Source organism: Schistocerca piceifrons, chromosome 8 (assembly GCF_021461385.2).
Source record: "Schistocerca piceifrons isolate TAMUIC-IGC-003096 chromosome 8, iqSchPice1.1, whole genome shotgun sequence".
In the NCBI taxonomy this organism is placed as follows: Eukaryota; Metazoa; Arthropoda; class Insecta; order Orthoptera; family Acrididae; genus Schistocerca; species Schistocerca piceifrons.
Genome location: NC_060145.1, coordinates 456,251,348 through 456,272,769, shown reverse-complemented (window position 1 = coordinate 456,272,769; position 21,422 = coordinate 456,251,348). Strand labels below are relative to the sequence as shown.

The following is a 21,422-nucleotide window of genomic DNA, read 5'->3' as shown; positions in this document are numbered from 1 at the left end:
GCTTATCATGTCACCTCACTTAATAACTGCTATTATCACATGTAGAAGCAAAGTAGTACATGAACATACATTATTATGCATTTTGATTACGTCAACAATGTAGTCAAAATGACTACTGTATTGTAAATTATCTACGCTTACCACTGTCTTATGTCACATGTACTAAAATAATTCTTGGACAAAAAACAATAAACACTTCATGCATGTTTGGAGATGATGACAGACATTCATTCACTGATTCCATAAATCCCATGGAGATGGAGAGCTTTCAGAGGCAAACTGAATTACACATTGACATGTAGAAGCAGCCACTGCAAGCAGTTTCTGTTGAGTTGCACTAACAACAAATTATAACCAGTGCAATGCACCATGAATGAATTATGCCAATGGGACAGAAATTGGTAGATGTGATGTACATGTACAGATAAATAGATGACTACAATTTCAGAAAAGTTGGATGATTTACTGAAGAGAAAGAGCTTCACAAAGAAAGAGCAAGTCATCAATGCATTGGTGCAACTTCTCTCCTATGCAAGCAGTTATTCACCTTGGGATTGATTGATAGTTTTGCTGCATGTCCTCCTGACAGATATTATGCTGAATTCTGTCACATTGGTGGTGCGTTAGATCATCAAAATCCCAAGATTGGAGTCTTTCATCATGGAGGGCCTCATCCATAATGCTACAAATGTTCTCAGTTGGGGAGATATCTGGCGACATTGCTGGTCAAGGTAGGATTTAGCAAGTGAAAAGAGAAGCAGTAAAAACTTTCTCCATGTACAGGCATGCTTTATATTGCTGAAATGTAAGTAGTAATGAAACATCCCCACCAATCAGATTTAGCTATGAAAGGAAAAATACAATTCAAAGGTAGAATTTCACAAAATCCTAAATACTGGCTCAGTTATACAATTCAGTTGAGACAAAACGTCTGACAGAGGAATCTGGGTAATTTAGGAGGGGAAACAAGATAGGAACAGGTGTGGGATGATTTTGAGAAAACTAAACAATAGTTAACAAGAGAAATACTTGATAGTTACAAGTTTATTTACAGGTTGCATATGGGTAAATATTAACTATTCTGTAATTTCCAGTTCAACATATACATCTGCATATATACTCCACAAGCCACCACATGGTGCATGTCACAGGGTACTCTGTACTACTACTACTACTACTACTACTTACTACTAGTCATTTCCTTTCCTGTTCCCACTTATAAACCAGAGAGAGGGAAAATGACTTGTCTACATGCGTCTGTATAATCCATAATCTACCTTTGTGGTCCTTACGGGAAATGTACACTGACAGCAGTAAAATTGTTCTGCAACCAGCCTCAAACAGTAATTCCCTAAATTTTCTCAATAATGCTCCTTGAAAAGAACATTGCCTTCCCTCCAATGACTCCCATTTGAGTTCCCCAAGCATCTCCATAATACTCATGTGTTGTTTGAACTAACTGGGAACAAATCTAACAAACAACCTCTGAATTGCTTCAATGTCTTTCTTTAGTCTAACATGGTGTGGATCCCAAACACTCAAGTACACAACAATTGGTCCATTAGTGTCCTATATGTGGTCTCCTTTACAGATGAATCACACTTTCATAAAATTCTTCCAAAAAACTAAAATCAACCATTCGCCTTCCCTACTACAATCCTTACATGCTTCAGCACATTCCTTTTCATATTGCTTTGCAACATAATGCCTAGATATTTAATCAATGTGCATGTATCAAGTAGCACGTTACTGATGCTGTATTCAAACATTACATGTTTGTGTGTTTTTTTTTTTTTTCCCTACCACTTTGAATTACCTTGCATTTTTCTTCATTTATAGCTAGCTACTATTCATCACACCAACTAGAAATTTTGCCTGAGTAATCCAGTATCTTCCTAAAGTAACTCAATGCAGGTACTTTCCATATGCCACTGCATCACCAGCAAGCAATCAGAGATTGCCTGCTCACCCTATTGGCCAGATAAATTATGTATATAAAGACAACAGTGGTCCTGTCACACTTCCCTGGGGGCACTCTTGATATCCTTGTCTCTGATGAACAGTTACCATCGAGAACAACATACTGCAGTCTGTTAATTAACAAGTCTTTGAGCCACTCATATATCTGGGTGCCTATTTCATATTTCATATGCTTGTACCTTTATGAACAGTCAGCAGTGTGGCAGTATGTCAAATGTTTTATGGAAATCTTTGAATGTGGAATCCACAGTTGCCCTTCACCCATATTTGGCAGAATATCATGTGAGAAAAGGGCAAGCTGAGTTTTGCATGAACAATGCTTTCTGTGGACAGAGTGTATATCACCCACAGAATAGTTTGGAAATTTGCTGATAGTCAGCACTAGTTGCAAACATGGCGAGTTCAGGTGCGGAGCAAGCTCTCTGTGTGTTGGAGTTTGACAACAGCTGCTCAATGGATATTTAGAACCAAGTATGGCAAGAATCACACCAACAAGGAAGGCCATTTACCACTGACACAAACAAATTTGTTATGTCAGGTTGCTTCCCCAGCAAAGAGAAGCAGTCATCCCAGTGTGGGAGAAGTGAATGTGGAACATGTACAAGAGACATTCATAAGGAGTCCAAAGAAATTGGTGCGTTGTCTTCCCGGTGAACTCGAAATGGCTCCAATGACAGTGTGGAAATTCCTGCAACAGAAGCTGTCTATGAAACCATTTCAAGTTGGAGCTAGTACAGAAACTCAATGATGACAACAAAGACGAGTGTTTTGAGTTTTGTTCGCAGTTGCAACAACTGACTGAGGATGGGGATGGCATTGTTGATTACTTAATTTTTAGCGACAAAGCCACTTTTCACACTAATGGGAAAGTGAACAGGCATAATTGTGGAATCTGGGGTACAAAGTATCCACACGAATCCATTGAATTTGAGCATGATTCACCTAAGGCAAATGTTTTTTGTGCCCTGTCACATCGAAAACTGTACAGACCATTCTTCTTCACCAAGAACACTGTCACTGGATATTCCTACTTGGACACGTTGCAGCAATGGCTGATGTCTCAAACACAATCGGACTCTCTGTTTCATGTTTCAGCAGGATGGGGCTCCACCCTATTTTCATCGTTCATGGTACCTGAACACAGAGCTGCCGCATGAATGGATCGGCTGTGCTACTGAAGAGGACAGCTGTTTGATGAAATGGCCTCCCTGATCACCAACCTCACTCCGTGCGACTTTTTTCTGTGGGGACACGTTTAAAGATCTGGTTTATGTACCGCTTCTTCCACTTGATGTAGCAAAGGTACAGGAGAATATGGGAAGCGACTGCCACAGTTGATGATCCCATGCTATGATGGGTATGGCAAGAATTCAATTACTGTACTGACATCTGCCGGGTCACTCATGGTTCGCATATTGAATGTATGTAAAATTTTTCAGAGTTCCTCTTCAAAATGCAATATGTATGACATCTGTACAATGTTTAGTTCTTGTGCAATAAATAATTTAAAGTATTCCTGGACTTTATGTGCACCCTGTATGTGCAACAATTCTGCAGCAAACTGATGTCAAAGATATTGATCTGTAATAATGCAGGTCCATTCTTTTACCATACTTACATACAGGCGTCACCTTGTGCTTTTCTCCAGTCACTTGGGACTTTGCTCTGGGTAAGAGATTTGCAATAAATGCAGGGCTACATAAGGGGCCAGTGCTGTAGAGCACTCTTTGTAAAACCAAATTGGGATTCTATAAAGGATGTTAGAAGTATATGTGGAAACATAACTAACACACCTAAGTAATGAGATTCAGAAATAGAGAATGGTAAATTAAACATGGTGTCAACATAGTATCACTATATAATAGAGACAATGAAGTGCAAAGCACTAGATTCTGCTTATATCATGAGCAGGAAGAAAGTTAATTAATGTAGATTTTTTTTCTGAGTTTGTACTTTCTCCAAGTTTGAGTTTGTACTTTCTCCTACTTAAGAAAAAAGCAATATATTTATTAGATAGTTAACAATTATGAAACGGATGGATTTGTACTTATCATAAAGATGACACACTGAGTAGAAGCCAGGCAAGCTGTCAGCCAAAGTCTTCTTCATAAAAGAAAGGATAACACACAAGCAGTCACACCACACACACATGTGACAGTTATCTCCATCTGGTCTTACTGGGCTGCAAATTTTGGTGAGCAGAGAACAGTTGAGCGGATTGGGGGGGGGGGGGGGGGGTGAGAAGAGCACTATCTGACAGAGAATGTAGGGTCTGTGTGTTGTGCCTATGTGCAACTCAATGTGTCATCTTCACAATGAGTAGCAATCTATCCTTTTCATAATAATTGATATTCCAACCTGGACTTTCCATTGTTTGATATTTATCAGATAGGTTTCTTGCATTATCACCAAAGTGTTATATTTTTTATGTCCACACATGTACTACATTAACAGCCATTACTTGTACTTTGTATGTCACTTTACAAGGGGCAGATTAAGCCAGCACTGGGCACCTAGAAAGTGCTTTAGAGAGGTCTTTGGTTTGTTTTACGCCTCAAAGTTTAGGATATAAAATAAAACAACACTTTACTTTAGTGTCAAAATGATATGTACATTTTCTTGTGTTGTTATCATCATACAACCATTTAAAACAAAAATTCTTTTCACACCATTAGAAAATACAACATTTTTCATACAGATTCGTTTCATTTAATTTGTGCAAAATAATAAAGCTGTCACGGTGATTGAAATGAGACAATCAAGAATCAGAAATTAAATGTAAGAAAAAAATTATATTTATAAGTAAATTAAATGTATAAAAATAAGGAACACAATCATTTCAATAATGGTTTCCTAAAAATCACCACTTTGTAACTACTGAACATGCACGCTTTAGTTTACGAGCCTAGAGCCTTATCCATTATGCTACAGAGCTAGTGGGGAAACTCATGTTGTTTTTAAAGGTTTAGTGCCTCACAAGAACTTATTTTTGTCAAAATTTTGTAGATGATGGTGCACCAGAATGGATAGCTGCATGGTGTGAAACCTGGCACCCAATGCTATATTACTATGTGAGTGGTTCCAAAAAGTCAGTATGGTGTCACAGTGGCAAATATTTACCAAATTCAAAAGTAAATCAGTTGTAACAATAACATTTTATCATCATATTATATGCCAATAACTGATATGTGCATTGTTATATATGTTGCACATATGTACTACTTTTTTATCCATACCTGTTCTTAAACAGTAGTATTATATCCTATTAGTCCACAGTGGCTAACAAAGAAGCAACGACACAACAGAAATGCAGGAACTATGAAACCATAACATGTTATACAACAATAATCCACCAACAGACTTCACTCTTTCGGCTCATAACAAAAGTATTGTAAGAAAAAAGACATATTGCATATTGTAGAAAGAATGAATGAATGAATGTAATAGTAGACTTACAAAAATAAATACAGCAGCCATTAATTACTTTTTTATTGGTAATCAATACAACCCCATTCTAACTGACTGAGTACTTACAACCAGCTTGGATAACATTAGGGAATTCCCCTTTAAGGCCAATAGTGTTGTAAGCTTATGACACATGATATATGGTATTGCAGGCGTTCACTTTTAAATATGAGCTAAAATCTTACTACTTATCATTGATTTAGATACGACCATCTTTTCACTGGATGGCAGGTAGAATACCATTCATACTGTATTTTATGGACTATAAGAGATACTTTTTTCTTTGAAAAATTGCCTCCAAAATTCAGGTGTATCATATACTCAAAATTAATGTAAAAATTTACAGTGCTTGATTTAAAATTCCAGCCAATCTTAAAAATGGTCATATATGCGACACCGTGGGGAACCTATCTCTATCTGGCAACCTGAATTCAGCTGACAGTAGCAGTGCACCGACACAACAAATATGAGTTGTAGGTTCACAAGGTTGCTTACACTGTCCATCAAAAATGCAGAACACTGTCTAGCCTATGATGCGTCATTTTAGTCTACAGTGCCAGTGAACTTAAATTGAAAGTGATTTGTGTTATCAGTAATAGTACACCATTTTTGTTAGTAGCAAGCTTCATAATCAAAAGAAATAAAAGGTATACATATGATGCAGGCTCTAAATTGAAAGTAGTAATACATGCAGAAGAACATGGAAACAGAGCAGCTGAGTAGCATTTCAGCCCTCTACCAACAGGAAAAACCATTCATAATTGGCAGGATAGTAAAGAAGAACTGAAAAAAATTAGGACTAAATATGCAAAACTAGAAGATGACTTACTGAATTGGATTCAAGGACACCATAAAAAATGGCATTGAATTAATACAAAAATGATTCAAATACATGCTCATAAGCTAGAGGTACAGTGGAACTTAACAGACTTTCAGGGTGGAGTTGATTGGTGCTACAGGTTTATGGAGCATCATGGACTTAGCATGTGAACCAAAACAAAAATATCTCAGAAAATGCCACAAGAGTATGAAGAGAAAATATTGTCTTTCTATCACTTTATTTTTCTACTTTGAAAGAAAACCACTGTGGGACTAAGCCAAATTGTGAATGTGGATGAAACTCCTCTGACTTTTGATGTGCTGAGTTAACAGGACTGTTGCCATGAAAGACGCTAAAACTGCAAGTATAAAAAGCAGTTGACATGAAAAAATCCACTACACTGTTGTCTTTTCATGTTGTGCTGACGATACTAAACTCAATCCAATGATCATTTTCAAGTGCAAAACAGTGTCAAAATCTTCTGAAGTACCACCAGGTGTTGTTCATGTGCATGACAAGGGTTGGATGGACGGGGTTGGTCTGAAATTATGGATTAAAAGAGTGTGGGAGAGAAGGAAAGGTGCTTTATTGAAGAAGAGTTCTCTTCTTGTGCTAGATCAGTTTAGTAGCCATATGAAAAATTCTGTGGAAGAGAAACTGAGACAGGGAAATACAGAGCTTGCTGTTATTCCAGGAGGACTTACTACACAATTGCAACCTCTTGATGTCTCAATAAACAAACTATTTAAAGTGTATTCTAGTGATAAATGGAACAAATGGATGATGGATGAAACCCAAAATGAATTCACACTGAAGGTAGTTTTAAAATGACCTACAATCAAATAAGTGTGACAGTGGATAAAACAGTCACGGTCTAGAGTGAGAGAAGACATTATTGTTAAAAATCTTTCAAGAAGTATGCATAAGTAATACTATAAACGGCAGTGAAGACCATCTTATATATGAAGACGACAGCTATGATGATGATGAAGAGGAAGAAGAAGGAAGTTCAGATACGATTTTCAGGTATTTTAAAAATCAGTTCAGTTCTATAAAGTACAATTTTTTTTTTCAGTGTGGCTTTGTAATCTAATAATAAAAATGGTAAAAAATGTTATTTTTTAAAATTTTTTAAAAATTAAAGTGTCTTGTAGTCTGTAAAATATGATAGGTAACTTGACAGGTTTTTTTGCGCCCAGACACGGGGCCCCATAATGTGTGAAGTCCATAGCATTTACTAACTCTTGCTATGTGGCTAATCCAGCTCTGCACATCACAAAGAGTTAAAGCTGATGACTGTACCTGACAAGTGTGGTTGATGTCATGGAGGTAGTCCAAAACTGTGGCCAGCAGCTGCTGGTCTTTCTCCCAGCACCGGTGTATGAACATAAAACATGTTAGCTGCATTACCCATCCTTAAACAAGATAAATGAACGATTTGTAACTAACCATAAGTGAAAATGTTTTACATTAAATTAAACAGCACACAATAAATTAGCTATAGCTTCTACCATAATTTCCTGCAATACACTATTTTTTAAATAGGTGAAATGAACAAATAGTAAGATAACAATGCAAAAAAATATTACCAGTATTATACAAATAACATTGTCTTGTACTCTTCCATTGTTGTTTTATGATTGCAAGACAATAAGTATTTGTTAATTTATGATTCCTGGAGAGAGAGAGGGGGGTGGGGGGGAGGGGGTGGGGGGAAGCACCAGATTCCAAATTAGAAGCACAATCCAACAATGAGGCAGCTGTCTAGGAGATAATTCGTAATCGAATAAGTGTTTTGCTGGGATGGGATCTGATGTAACTGCACTGTTTAGAGCTCTGAATGGATCATTATTGAGGGGTTAACACTTTTACATGGCAACAGAGTGATAAAATGAAAGTTTGTGTAATCATTGTTTAATTAAACAATGATTGACATTATATGAGATAACTTTATTTTATTGTTGTTTAATTAAACTAAGGTTAAACTGTGATTTTGCTCATACATGTTTACCTCGGTAACATTTAGGCAGGTATTCTTTACATGTGTACAAAGTGCACTGTGTGCCCACTCAAAAATCGGTGCGGCCACTCGAGGTTTAATAAATATTTAAAGTTATTGATTACATTACATTAGATGTGTTGTTCACTCCATAGCCTAATACTGAGCCGGCCATTGTAGCAGAGCGGTTCTAGGCACTTCAGTCCAGAACTGCGCGACTGTCACGGTCACAGGTTCGAATCCTGCCTCGGGCATGGATGTGTGTTATGTCCTTAGATTAGTTAGGTTTAAGTAGTTCTAAGTTCTAGGGGACTGATGACCTCAGATGTTAAGTCCCATTGTGCTCAGAGCCATTTGAACCTAATAGTGATGTTATCCTCTCAGTTGTGAAAAATGTCATAAATACATCACACGGAACACAGACTGATGAACTGACATATTATGACCACTGTCCACCCCAAGATAGAATGCTACATGTGGAATTACAGACATATGACACAATAAAGAAAGTACGTACGTGGAGCAGATACATATGTGGAATCATTCTAGCGATGATACAGGCCACAAATGGGGGAATCTACTGATGTAAGCAACTTTTTTTATGACCAGAAGCAAGGGAATGAGTGTTTCAGAAATGGCAAAGTTGAATGGCTGCCTGTGTATTACTGTTGTGAGTGTCTAGAGAAAGTGGTTGAGGGACAGTGAAACCATGAGTAGGTGATAAGGCATTAGACATCCACATCTCATCACAGAATGTGTAAGTCAGGCTTAGTCACTCTATACAGCAGAATAGGTGACAAATTGTGGCAGATCTGATAACAGAGAACAATGCCAGTGCAAACATGCTGTTTCAGAGCACACCATACAGTGCACTTTGTCGATCACGGGGCTCCACAGCAGACGACCCCTATACATTCTCACACTGATGCGACTTTATCAGTTACATTGCAATGGGCACAGAATCACTGAGAATGGATGGTGGATCAATGGAATCATGTGATCTGTTTCTTTTTGTGCCAGGTCGATGGTCATTTCTGGATACACCATCATCCAGGTGGATGGCTGCTCAAAACATGTACTGTGCTATGTTCACAGGACAGAGGAGACCGCCCTCCTGGGATTCTGTGGGACTCATGGTAGTAATCAAAGGCACTATGACAGGTATGCAATACACAAATGTTATTCCTGGCCACCTGCATCTCTTCATGCTCAATGTCCCCCGTGACCCATGACAGTGAAGGCATCTTCGAGCAGGATAAATGTCTGTGTCACAAAACTTGGACTAAGCTACAGTGGTTTGAGAAGCACAATAACGAAGTCATGTCTCGGATACTGGGGCAGGTTACAGAGTATTTAGGTTCACTATGTAGAGGCTTTACTAAGGAAGATACCGTGGTTATTGTGGGTGGGCCGGGCAACAGTATTGACAGAGATCCGGGGTAAAGCATAGAGTGTGACCTGGCAAAGATTGCATCAACATCGAGTCGTACCAGTGTTGGGTTTGTGTTGGTTCTGGAGTGCCACGACCGACCTCATTTGAGCTCTTCTGTCAGGAGAGTTAATTTGGAGTTGGAACGGCTACTTGGATCTGGTGCAGGGTCACACATTGGTGTGGTTCCTGTTGATTCACTCTGTAGGTGGCACTATACTAGGCATTGCCTACACCTCAACAAGAAAGGGAAGGGTAAACTGGCTGGGCTGATAGCAGGTAATTTAATGGGGGGAGGAACTACATCTCATGGTGGAAACTCTTTTTTTTGTGTAAGATCAGTGTCCAGTGGGAAACCCAGCCAGGCAAGTACTAAAGATGTTAAAAAAGTTCAAGATACTCACAAAAGTAAAGTGAAAAATAATGTTAGTATATTTCATCAAAATATTGGGGGATTGAAGAATAAAATTGATGAACTTCTGCTTTGTTTAGAAGATAAAGAAACTGAGAATGTAATAGATGTACTATGCCTGTCTGAGCATCACATTGTCACTGATATGCAAAAGGTTAGCATCAATGGGTACAAATTAGCTGCACATGTAAGTAGAGATAATATGATGAGAGGAGGAGTATGTCAAAAGCTTCCACAGTGTAAAAAATTTAGAAACTAAAAAATTTTGTGTTGAGCAACATATGGAAGCATGTGCCACTGAACTTAAACAAAATGATGGCACTTTCATAATTGTAAGTGTATAGGTCCCCCTCAGGGAATTTCCAGCTATTTCTCGAAAACTTGGATGTTTTGTTGTACTATCTGTCAGACAGGGGGAAGCAAATTATCATTTGTGGGGATTTCAAGGGCGCAAAACTGCTATGGTCATTAGCGCCCGGTCTGTGACTTAGGAAACAGTAAAAACCGAAAATGAAAAACAGCAGCAATGGGAACAAAACTCAAAAAATTGGAGAAACTAAAAGCAGAAGGAAGGCTTAAAAATCCACTACAGAAAGGGGTTGGTTGTCCCCAAAAAAAAAGCTTCAAATGACTGACGTCATTTCACTGGCACTAATGAACTCGAGAACGCGATCAGCCGAGCGCGTGTCATCTGCTAAAATTGACAATATATCAGGCGACAGCTGTATACGGGCGCGTAACGGAGTAAAATAGGGGCACTCAATTAAAAGGTGTCTTACCGTCCACAGCTGAGAGCAGTGGGGACAGAGCGGGGGAGGATCGCCGCTTAAAAGATGTTGATGGCTAAAAAGACAGTGCCCCATCTGGAGTCTAGTTAAAATTACCTCCTCCCGACGACGCGTTCGGGAGGAAGAGGTCCAAGCACAAGGAAGAGCTTTCACGTCCCGCAACTTATTATGGGGAAGTGTTGACCAATGTGCATGCCATAAAAGAACAACACGACGACATAAAACGCTCCGTAGATCGGCGAAGGGAATCGATTGAATAGCTGGCCGAAGAAGAGAGACTGCAGCCTTGGCTGCAATATCGGCCGCCTGATTCCCACCGATACGAACGTGTCCCGGGAGCCAGAGGAACGCCACCAAGGCGCCCCCCCAGGTGGAGCAAGCGCAGACAGTCCTGAATCCGGTGGACCAGAGGGTGCACAGGGTAAAGAGCTTGGAGACTGAGGAGAGAGCTGAGAGAATCTGAGCAGATAACATACTGTATCCGCTGATGGCGGCGGATGTAGTGGACAGCCTGAAGAACACCGTAAAGCTCCGCAGTATAAACCGAACACTGGTCGGGAAGCCGAAATTGATTTGGGGTGTCGTCAACAATATAGGCACTCCCTACACCTAACGATGTTTTCGAGCCATCAGTGTAAATATATGTGGCTTCCTTCATTTGTGCACATAGAGCAGCAAATGCCTGACGATAAACAAGAGAAGGGGTACCATCCTTGGGAAATTGACAAAGGTCACGGAGCAGGCAGATCCGGGGACAGAGCCAAGGCGGTGCTGTACCCCAAGTTGTCAAGGAGGATTTAGGAAAGTGGAAGGAAAGAGAATGGAGCAGTTGACGGAAGCGGACTCCCAGTGGTAGTAGGGAGGAGGGGCGGCCTGCATACCCTACATCAAAGGAGGCGTCGAAAAAAATGTCATGGGCTGGATTAGCAGGCATGGAAGACAGATGGCTAGCATAACGACTCAGAAGGACTGCTCGCCGATTGGACAGCGGAGGTTCAGCAGTCTCAGCATAAAGGCTTTCCACAGGGCTGGTGTAAAAAGCTCCAGACACTAAACGTAATCCACGGTGGTGGATAGAGTCGAGACGCCGAAGAATAGACGGCCGAGCAGACGAGTAAACTATGCTCCCATAGTCCAATTTCAAGTGCACTAAGGCGCGATAGAGGTGGAGAAGGACCACTCGGTCCGCTCCCCAGGAGGTACCATTCAGGACACGGAGGGTGTTGAGGGATCGCAGACAGCGAGCCAAAAGATAGGAAACGTGGGAGGACCAGCACAGTTTTCTGTCAAACATAAGACCCAAGAATTTAGCGACGTCCGAAAACGGAAGGTTGACAGGTCCTAGATGTAAGAAGGGTGGAAGAAACTCCTTACATCGCCAAAAATTAACACAAACGGTCTTACTGGGAGAAAAACGGAAGCCGGTTTCCGTGCTCCAAGAGTAGAAGCGATCGAGACATCCTTGAAGACGTCGTTCAAGAAGGCTGGTCCGTTGAGAGCTGTAGTAGATCGCAAAATCGTCCACAAAGAGGGAGCCCGAGACATCAGGAAGGAGACAATCCATAATTGGATTTATGGCAATAGCAAACAGTACAACACTTAGCATGGAGCCCTGGGGTACCCCGTTTTCTTGGGAGAAAGTACGGGAGAGAGTAGTGTTCACCCGCACTCGAAATGTGCGCTCTGCCATAAATTCGCGAAGAAAAAGGGGCAGCCGACCTCGAAAGCCCCAAGAGAACAGTGTGCGGAGAATGCCTGTCCTCCAACAGGTATCGTATGCTCTCTCCAGATCAAAAAATATTGCTACTGTTTGGCGTTTCCGGAGAAAATTTTTCATGATATGAGTGGAGAGAGAAACAAGATGGTCAACTGCAGAACGATGCTTTCGGAAACCGCATTGGACAGGTGTTAAAAGACTGCGGGACTCCAGCCACCAAGCTAAAGGGCAATTCACCATACGCTCCAAAACCTTACATACACTACTCGTGAGAGAAATGGGGCGATAGCTAGAGGGGAGATGTTTGTCCTTTCCAGGTTTCGGAACAGGAACCTTCCCGCCATCGTCTGGGAAAAGTACTGTCGGCCCAAATTCGATTATAAATGCGAAGGAGGTAACGCAGACTATGGGTTGATAAATGCAGCAACATTTGGATGTGGATACCATCTGGTCCTGGGGCGGAGGAGCGAGAAGAATAGAGTGTATGTTGGAGTTCCCGCATGGAGAAAACAGTATTATAGCTTTCGCGATTTTGAGAGAAGAAAGCAAGAGGTTGCACTTCCGCTGCACGTTTCTTCGGGAGAAACGCTGGCGGGTAATTTGAAGAGCTCGAAATCTCAGCAAAGTGTTTACCCAAGGAGTTCGAAATTGCGACGGGGTCCACTAACATATCACGCGCGACAGTGAGCCCAGAGACCGGGGAGAAACTAGGCGCGCCTGATAACCGTCGAATCCGACTCCAAACTTCCGAGGAGAGAGTGAAGGTGTTAAATGAGCTAATAAAGAATTTCCAGCTTGCCTTCTTGCTATCGCAGATGATGCGACTGCATCGCGCACGGAACTGCTTATAGCGGATACAGTTGGCCAAAGTAGGATGGTGTCTGAAAACGCGAAGAGCACGTCGCCGCTCACGTATTGCGTCACGGCACGCCTCATTCCACCGAGGAACTGGGGGGTGCTGGGACAATTCGGAGGTGCGTGGTATTGAACGTTCCGCAGCTGTAAGAATAACGTCGGTAATATGTGTGACCTCATCGTCGACGCTAGGAAAGTGACGGTCATCGAATGTCGCTAGAGACGAAAAAAGTGTCCAATCAGCTTGGGCAAACTTCCAGCATCGCGGGCGCATATAGGGCAGTTGAGGCTGCAGTCTAAGGACACATGGAAAGTGATCACTCGAGTGTGTATCATCAAGGGCGAAACATTCGAAGCGACGAGCTAGCGGAACAGTACCGACCGAAAGGTCCCAATGAGAGAAATTTGTCGTGGAGGCAGACAAAAATGTAGGGACCCCAGTGTTGAGGCAAACTAGATCCGCTTGGTGGAAGACGTCTAGCAATAGTGAGCCACGTGGACAAGGATGTGGAGATCCCCAAAGCGGGTGGTGGACATTGAAGTCCCCAACCAGCAAATAGGGGGGTGGAAGCTGACCAAGAAGATGAAGGAGATCAGCTTGTGCCATTGGTGTGGACGATGGAATGTATACAGTACAAAGAGAAAAGGTATATCCAGAAAGGGAAAGACTGACAGCGACAGCTTGGAAGGAAGTGTTTAAGTGGATTGGGTGATAATGGAGAGTATCATGGAGAATAATCATGAGTCCTCCATAGGCTGGAGTGCCTTCAACAGAGGGGAGATCAAATTGGACAGACTGAAAATGGGCGAGAACAAAGCGGTCGTGGGGCAGCAGCTTTGTTTCCTGAAGACAGAAGATAACCGGCGAGTAGGATCGTAAGAGGATCGACAATTCATCCTGATTGGCTCGAATGCTGTGGATATTCCAGTGGATAATGGACATAGGGTGAACAGAAAATGGAGGAATGTGACCAAGGTTGCCGTCAACTCAACGACTGCTCAGAGCTTGCGACCGACAGCATGGAATGGCATTCAGCTGAAGGCAGAAGATCCTGATCCATAGGTTGTTCAGGAGCAGCTCCTACCACCAGCGATCGGCTGGTTGATCGGCCGCCAACAGTGCGCCTCGGCGACACAGAAGACGGCCGAGGGCGATTTCCGCCAGGTGGTGCTGTAGATGAGACACGCCTTGGCGGAGTAGGAGATGAACCGGGTTTCTTATTGGCCTTCTTGGAAATATGATGTTTAAATGAACGAGGAGCCGATGGTTGTGAAGTTGGGGTACGTAAAAAATCTTCACGAGTATGCTCTTTTTACGAAGTCTTGGTGTCTGACTTTTGGGCTCGAGATTTAGCAGAACCCGATGAAGGGTGAGCCGTAGAGTGGGCAGGCGAAAGTGGTGAGGTTGAACGGGCGATCTTTGCGCTGGCCGATCTGACAACCGTGGCACTAAAGGTGAGGTCGCAAGTCTGCATGGCCGCCTCCTTTGTTGGCTGAGGAGAAGCAAGGACAGTGCTGTATTTTCCTGTCTGAGGCACGGTGGGCTGTCGACTGGCGAATAATTTTCGAGCAGCAAAGGTCGACACTTTTTCCTTCACTCTGATTTCCTGGATGATCTTTTCGTCCTTAAAAATGGGGCAATCTCGAGAGGAAGCAGCGTGGTCACCCATACAGTTGATGCGGCGAGGGGATGGAGGTGGACAAGCACCCTCATGGGCATCCTTGCCACACGTAACACATTTGGCCGGATTGGAACAGGACTGGCTAGTGTGATTGAACCGACTGGCTAGTGTGATTGAACCGCTGACACCGACAGCAACGCGTAGGGTTTGGGACGTAAGGGCGAATGGAAATTACCTCATAGCCTGCTTTGATTTTCAATGGGAGCTGAACTTTGTCAAATGTCAAGAAGACAGTGCGGGTTGGAATGATGTTCGTGTCAACCCATTTCATAACCCTATGAACAGCCGTTATGCCCTGGTCAGACAGGTAGTGCTGAATTTCGTTGTCAGACAATCCATCGAGGGAGCGTGTATAAACGACTCCACGTGAGGAATTTAAAGTACGGTGTGGTTCCACCCGGACAGGAAAGGTGTGGAGAAGTGAAGTACGCAGCAATTTTTGTGCCTGGAGGGCACTGACTGTTTCTAACAACAAGGTGCCATTCCATAATCTGGAACAAGACTTTACAGGACCTGCAATTGCATCGACACCTCTCTGAATAATGAAAGGGTTGACCGTGGAGAAGTCGTGACCTTCATCAGACCGAGGAACAACAAGGAACTGTGGCAACGATGGAAGAACTGTCTGTGGCTGAGACTCAGTGAACTTACGCTTGTGAGCAGACATAGTGGAAGGAAGAATCCCCCACGATTACTGGCGTTTCCGATGGCACGCTCCTCCCTTGTGGGGGCCCTTTCTGAGGGCACCCCCGCCTTAGGTGATTGTTCACACCTCAGGTCACACCTCCCGACAAACGAACGGAGGGACCAATCGGCACTTTCGGAAGGTATCAGCTCGGGTAATCACCCCTCCCTGGGCCTGGCCATTACCAGGGGGTACGTATGTGTCCTACCTGTCTACTCGGGGCGGGGAATTACGCGTTACCCCATCACTGGCTACACATGAAAATGCTTGGGTCGGCCTTCAGACACGCACAGGGACAAAGAAAGAGAAAGGGAAAAACAAAGAAAGGGAAAGGAAAGAAGAGAGGTCTCAAACGCCGCAGCGGAGAAAAGGGTAAAGAGAAGAGGTAAGGAAAAGAGAAGGACAAAGGAAGGATGAAAACATACAAGCAGAGAAGGCGAAGAATGCGTTAAATTTACAAGCATCCGTCTCCGGACGTAGGCACAAACCATACTCCCAGAGGGGGAGAAAGGGAAGGAAAGAGCCAGAGGTGAGGGGAGGGGGGCGAAGATGGGGGATAGGGAAGGATGCGGAAAAGGAAGGTATGCAGCCCGGAAAGGAAGGAGGGCCACATTAGCTCGGAGTCCCGTGCTCGCTACGCACGTATCCACAAAAGAGTTGTGGACCGCCTGGGGGTGATTTCAATGTTGATTCCCTGAAAGAGTATAATAGGAAGAATGACCTTGTAGTATTACTCAGTTCATTCAATTTGAGCTCCGTCATTGATTTTCCTACTTGGATAACAAAGAACAGCAGTACACTGATAGATAACTTTTTTATAGACCAAGATAAGGTTAAGGACATAAATGCTTATCCTGTTGAGAATGGTCTTTCAGATCATGGTTCACGACATAGCTCCATGCAATATATCAAATCAGACTTTCAAAGCAGTGCGTTCAATTAACAATATAAATATTGCAAACTTTAGGGAAAACCTACAGCAGCTAGACTAGGATGAAGTGTATAAGGAACATGATGCAAATTTGAAATATAACTTATTTCACGATACATTTTTAAGGGTATTTGAAAATTGTTTTCCCAAGAAAATAGTTAAACATAATTCCAAGAAAACTTATAAAAAAACCTTGGCTAACTAAAGGAATTAGAATATCTTGCAACCGTAAAAGAGAACTGTATCTACCAGCAAGAGGGAGTACTGACCCCAAAATTGTTCAATATTATAAAAACTATTGTGCGGTACTAAGAAAAGTTATTAGAAAGTCCAGAAGCATGTGTATCATGTCTGAGATCAGTATCTCTGATAATAAAATTAAAGCAATTTGGAATATTATTGAAAGGGAAACAGGGCAACCAAGAGCACAGGAAGACTTTAGTGCCATAAAACTCAATGACAAGTGTACTAACAAACAATCAGAAATTGAAAATATTTTCAATAATCATTTTTTAAATGTTGTGGAGAAAATAGGATCTAGATCTTCACTAGAAGAAGCAAGGCTGCTAATAGAAGGGGCCATACCTGTGCAGTTTGAAACAATTGTAATTCCACCAACCTCCCTCTCTGAAATCAGTAAAATAATAAACTCACTGAAAAGTAAATGCTCTTACGGAATTGATGGCATTTTCAGCAAGGCACTTAAAGCTTGTTCCCCACAGATAAGTAGGATTCTCAGATAAGTAGGATTCTCAGCCACGTATGTAATAGCTCTTTGGAGCAGGGTGTTTTCCCCGATAGACTGAAATATGCCATTGTAAAACCATTGCATAGAAAGGGGGATATGTCGGTTGTCAAAAACTACTGCCCAATCTCTCTTCTGACAGCTCTATCAAAAATTTTTGAGAAAGTAATGTATTCAAGAGTAGCCTCCCATATTTGTAAAAATAAAGTACTAACAAAATGTCACTTTGGTTTTCAGAAAGGCTTTTCAACAAAAAATGTTATATACGCCTTCACTGATCAAATATTAAATGCTCTGAATAACTGGACACCACCCATTGGTATTTTTTGTGATCTCTCAAAGGCCTTTGATTGTGTAAATCATGGAATTCTTTTAGATAAGCTAAATCATTATGGTTTGAGTGGGGCAGTGTGCAAATGGTTTAATTCATACTTAACTGGAAGAATGCAGAAAGTTGAAATAAGTGGTTCATGTAATGTTAAAACAACAGCTGATTCCTGAAACTGGGGGGGGCTAATCAAGTACGGGGTCCCACAGGGTTCGGTCTTAGGTCCTTTACTGTTCTTGATATACATTAATGACTTACCAATCCACATTGATGAAGATGCAAAGTTAGCTCTTTTAGCTGATGATACAAGTATAGTAATAACATCCAAAAACCAAGAACTAAGTGATGTAATTGTAAATTATGTTTTTCACAAAATTATTAAGTGGTTCTCAGCAAACAGACTCTCTTTAAATTTTGATAAAACTCAGTATATACAGTTCCGTACAGTAAATGGCACAACTCCAGTAATAAATATAGACTTTGAACAGAAGTCTGTAGCTAAGGTAGAATTTTCTAAATTTTTAGGTGTGTCCATTGATGAGAGGTTAAACTGGAAGCAACACATTGATGGTCTGCTGAAACATCAGTTCAGCTACGTATGCTATTAGGGCTATTGCAAATTTTGGTGATAAGAATCTCAATAAATTAGCTTATTACGCCTACTTTCATTCACTGCTTTCGTATGGCATCATATTCTGGGGTAATTCATCGTTGAGTAGAAAAGTATTCATTGCTCAAAAACGTGTAATCAGAATAATTGCTGGAGCCCACCCACGGTCATCCTGCAGACATCTATTTAAGGATCTAGGGATCCTCACAGTAACCTCACAGTATATATATTCACTTATGAAATTTGTTGTTAATAGTCCAACCCAGTTCAAAAGTAATAGCAGTGTGCATAGCTATAACACCAGGAGAAAGGATGATCTTCACTATGCAGGGTTAAATCTGACTTTGGCACAGAAAGGGGTACATTATGCTGCCACAAAAGTCTTTGGTCACCTACCAAACAGCATCAAAAGCCTAACAGATAGCTAACTAACATTTAAAAATAAATTAAAAGAATTTCTAGATGACAACTCCTTCTACTCATTGGCTGAAATTTTAGATATAAATTAAGGGGAAAAAAACAACAACAACTTAAACATTAGTGTCATGCAATATTTTGTGTAATGTAGTATCTTGTACAGACATCTTTTATTAACCTGACACGTTCCACATCATTACAAAGTGTCGTATTCATGATCTATGGAACAAGTATTGATCTAATCTAATCTAATCTAATTAGCTCGACCTGAGCCCAACAGAATGTGTGTGTGACACTGTCGAGCAGCAGCTCCGTGCCCACAAACTACTGACCTAAAATTTATGATTGAGCAATGTCTGGTGTCAAATACCTCCACAAACCTACCGAGGACTTGACGAATATGTGTGTACAGATTTGCTACAGTATTGTATTCCCAAAATGGACCAATAAAGCCTGTGGTCAAAATGTGTTGGCTCATTGGTTTGATTTGTGCAAGTTATTTTGAATAACTTATCCCTTCATTCAACTTAACCTCACTGAATTAGTCTTCAACATTATAACATAAAGCTGCAATGTCAATAGTGGACCTGTTGTGTTATTAATTGTACTGTATTAGGTAGTTGATGTTGTCTGTTGGTGCAAAGGCCTAACAGCAAGAAAATTATTATTTTCATATGGAAAAAGTCAAAAGAATACATCTGATTTTTATTTCCTGAGTAATACAATAGTTGCAATACATAGTGCTCAAATAGTTAATAAGCTATTACAGCCCAGAATTGTCACAGGGAAAAAGACCAATAATGTGAATCATATTACTTTATGCAGAATGGACAAAAAATAAAATATTATGACTGCTCGTTTCATGTGCCATAATCCTTAATGTTTGTGTCAAGTGCTGTCAATTGCTAAGAGACTCATAATTGAAGTAAAAGGAGGTGGCCACCAATAAGTCACACATTCTCCTTTTAAATCGCTCGCCGGCCATAGACAAACTTTGTTTTGCTGCTAGCAAATTACAGAAAATGTATGTTGTTGCTCTGAAGACTAATTTCAAATGCTCTTTTAAATGTGCCAGTTTGCTGCCCAATGTCTCCTATATATGCTGAGTAGCAATCTATCCAATTCATATTTGTCAGTTTATATTTTATTTACTTATTTTGGCCATAAGAATCATATGGTGCACGTTGTACAAAATATACAGGTAAAGACATGTACATAAAAAATACAAAAATGTGGAAGAGAAATAGGGTTAGATAATATAATAAAATATGTGGCTCAGCCCAACAAAAAATTATGTAACTTGACTTTCGGACTCATGCAATACAATTTACAAGTACTATAACATTCAAAGTAATAAGAATTATAATGCTAACAGTAAGTATAATAAATGTTCAAGTAAAGTTAAAACAAACTAGCCATTAGCTATTCCTAAAGTTAAAAAAAGAGTGCATAAGCAAAATGTTTTCAATTTTATTCTGAAATGGTTTGACAAACTGGTACGGGTAATTTATTGTAGAGCATATTGCCCATGTTTCTTACCCTAACTAGATTCTTGGTCATCTCACAAGCCAAAAAGTTACCAGACATCTAGTTTGGGTAAAAAATGTGGTTAGTGTGCTTTAAAATAAATCACCTCTAGCAGTCATGAAAACAGTAAACATTAGGAAGAAAACTAACAACATTTTATTTGTACAATCTTTTCATTTAGTTGATGAATATATGAAGGCCAATTTGTGTTAACTCTGTTTGAACCATTTTTATATTTTATATTATAATTCACATTACTTTGAGTGGTACTTTGTTTAGAAGTGTATAATTCTGACACATAAGTTACATAATTTTTGTTGAGCTATGCTATATAACTTTAATACACCTAGCTTATTGTTACTGTACTTTTGTTGTTCCTGAATAACAGATATTTCTTAGACCACAGAACTTTGTACTCTTAAGTCACTCTGAAGATTATTGTTGTTTCTGGTATCAAATTTTTGAACTGAGACATAGCTGAAAAGGGAAATATGTTGTTCATAACAAATATAAGTTTATATTTTTAGAAATCATACACAACAAACCATCACCAATTTCAATAAAATTTTTGCACTAAACAAAGCAGTGCAAAATTTGAGCTGAAAATATAAAAGTAAAAGATTTTAGGTATACTTTAGTAGGAGGCTGCAACAAATGTTGTGCAAGCTCTATCATGGTTTTGCCCAATACTAAGACTGCTTAGAACAGAAACAAATAGCAATAAAAACAAGATACTGAAGCACACCACTTTGTGCTATGCACATAACTGTGTTATTCATCATTTTCATGCTACATCAGGTGAAACTGAGCAAAAAGACCAAGCACAACAATTTTTTTTTACCAATTTGTGACTTAAATAATTTTTCATCTTGGTAAATGTATTCAGTGTGCTTCATTAAATCTGCAGAGACACTACTTGCTATCAGTTCTATCAAACTTCAAAAATACTTTGAAGAGCAAAAGAAATTGGTACACCTGCCTAATATTGTGTAGAGCTCCTGCAAGCACGCAGAAGTGCTGCAACATGATGTG

At 40.6% G+C, this 21,422-nt stretch overlaps 1 protein-coding gene across 1 annotated transcript in view; it reads right to left on the bottom strand.

Moving 5' to 3' along the window:
- The window catches only part of LOC124712447 (lysocardiolipin acyltransferase 1-like), a 136,340-nt gene that overhangs the window by 41,772 nt on the left and 73,146 nt on the right, over positions 1 to 21,422 (bottom strand). Inside the window, exon 3 of the mRNA XM_047242742.1 lies at positions 7,568 to 7,680. Within this exon, the coding sequence (XP_047098698.1) occupies positions 7,568 to 7,680 (113 nt within the window). The remainder of the gene's footprint in view (positions 1 to 7,567; positions 7,681 to 21,422) is intronic.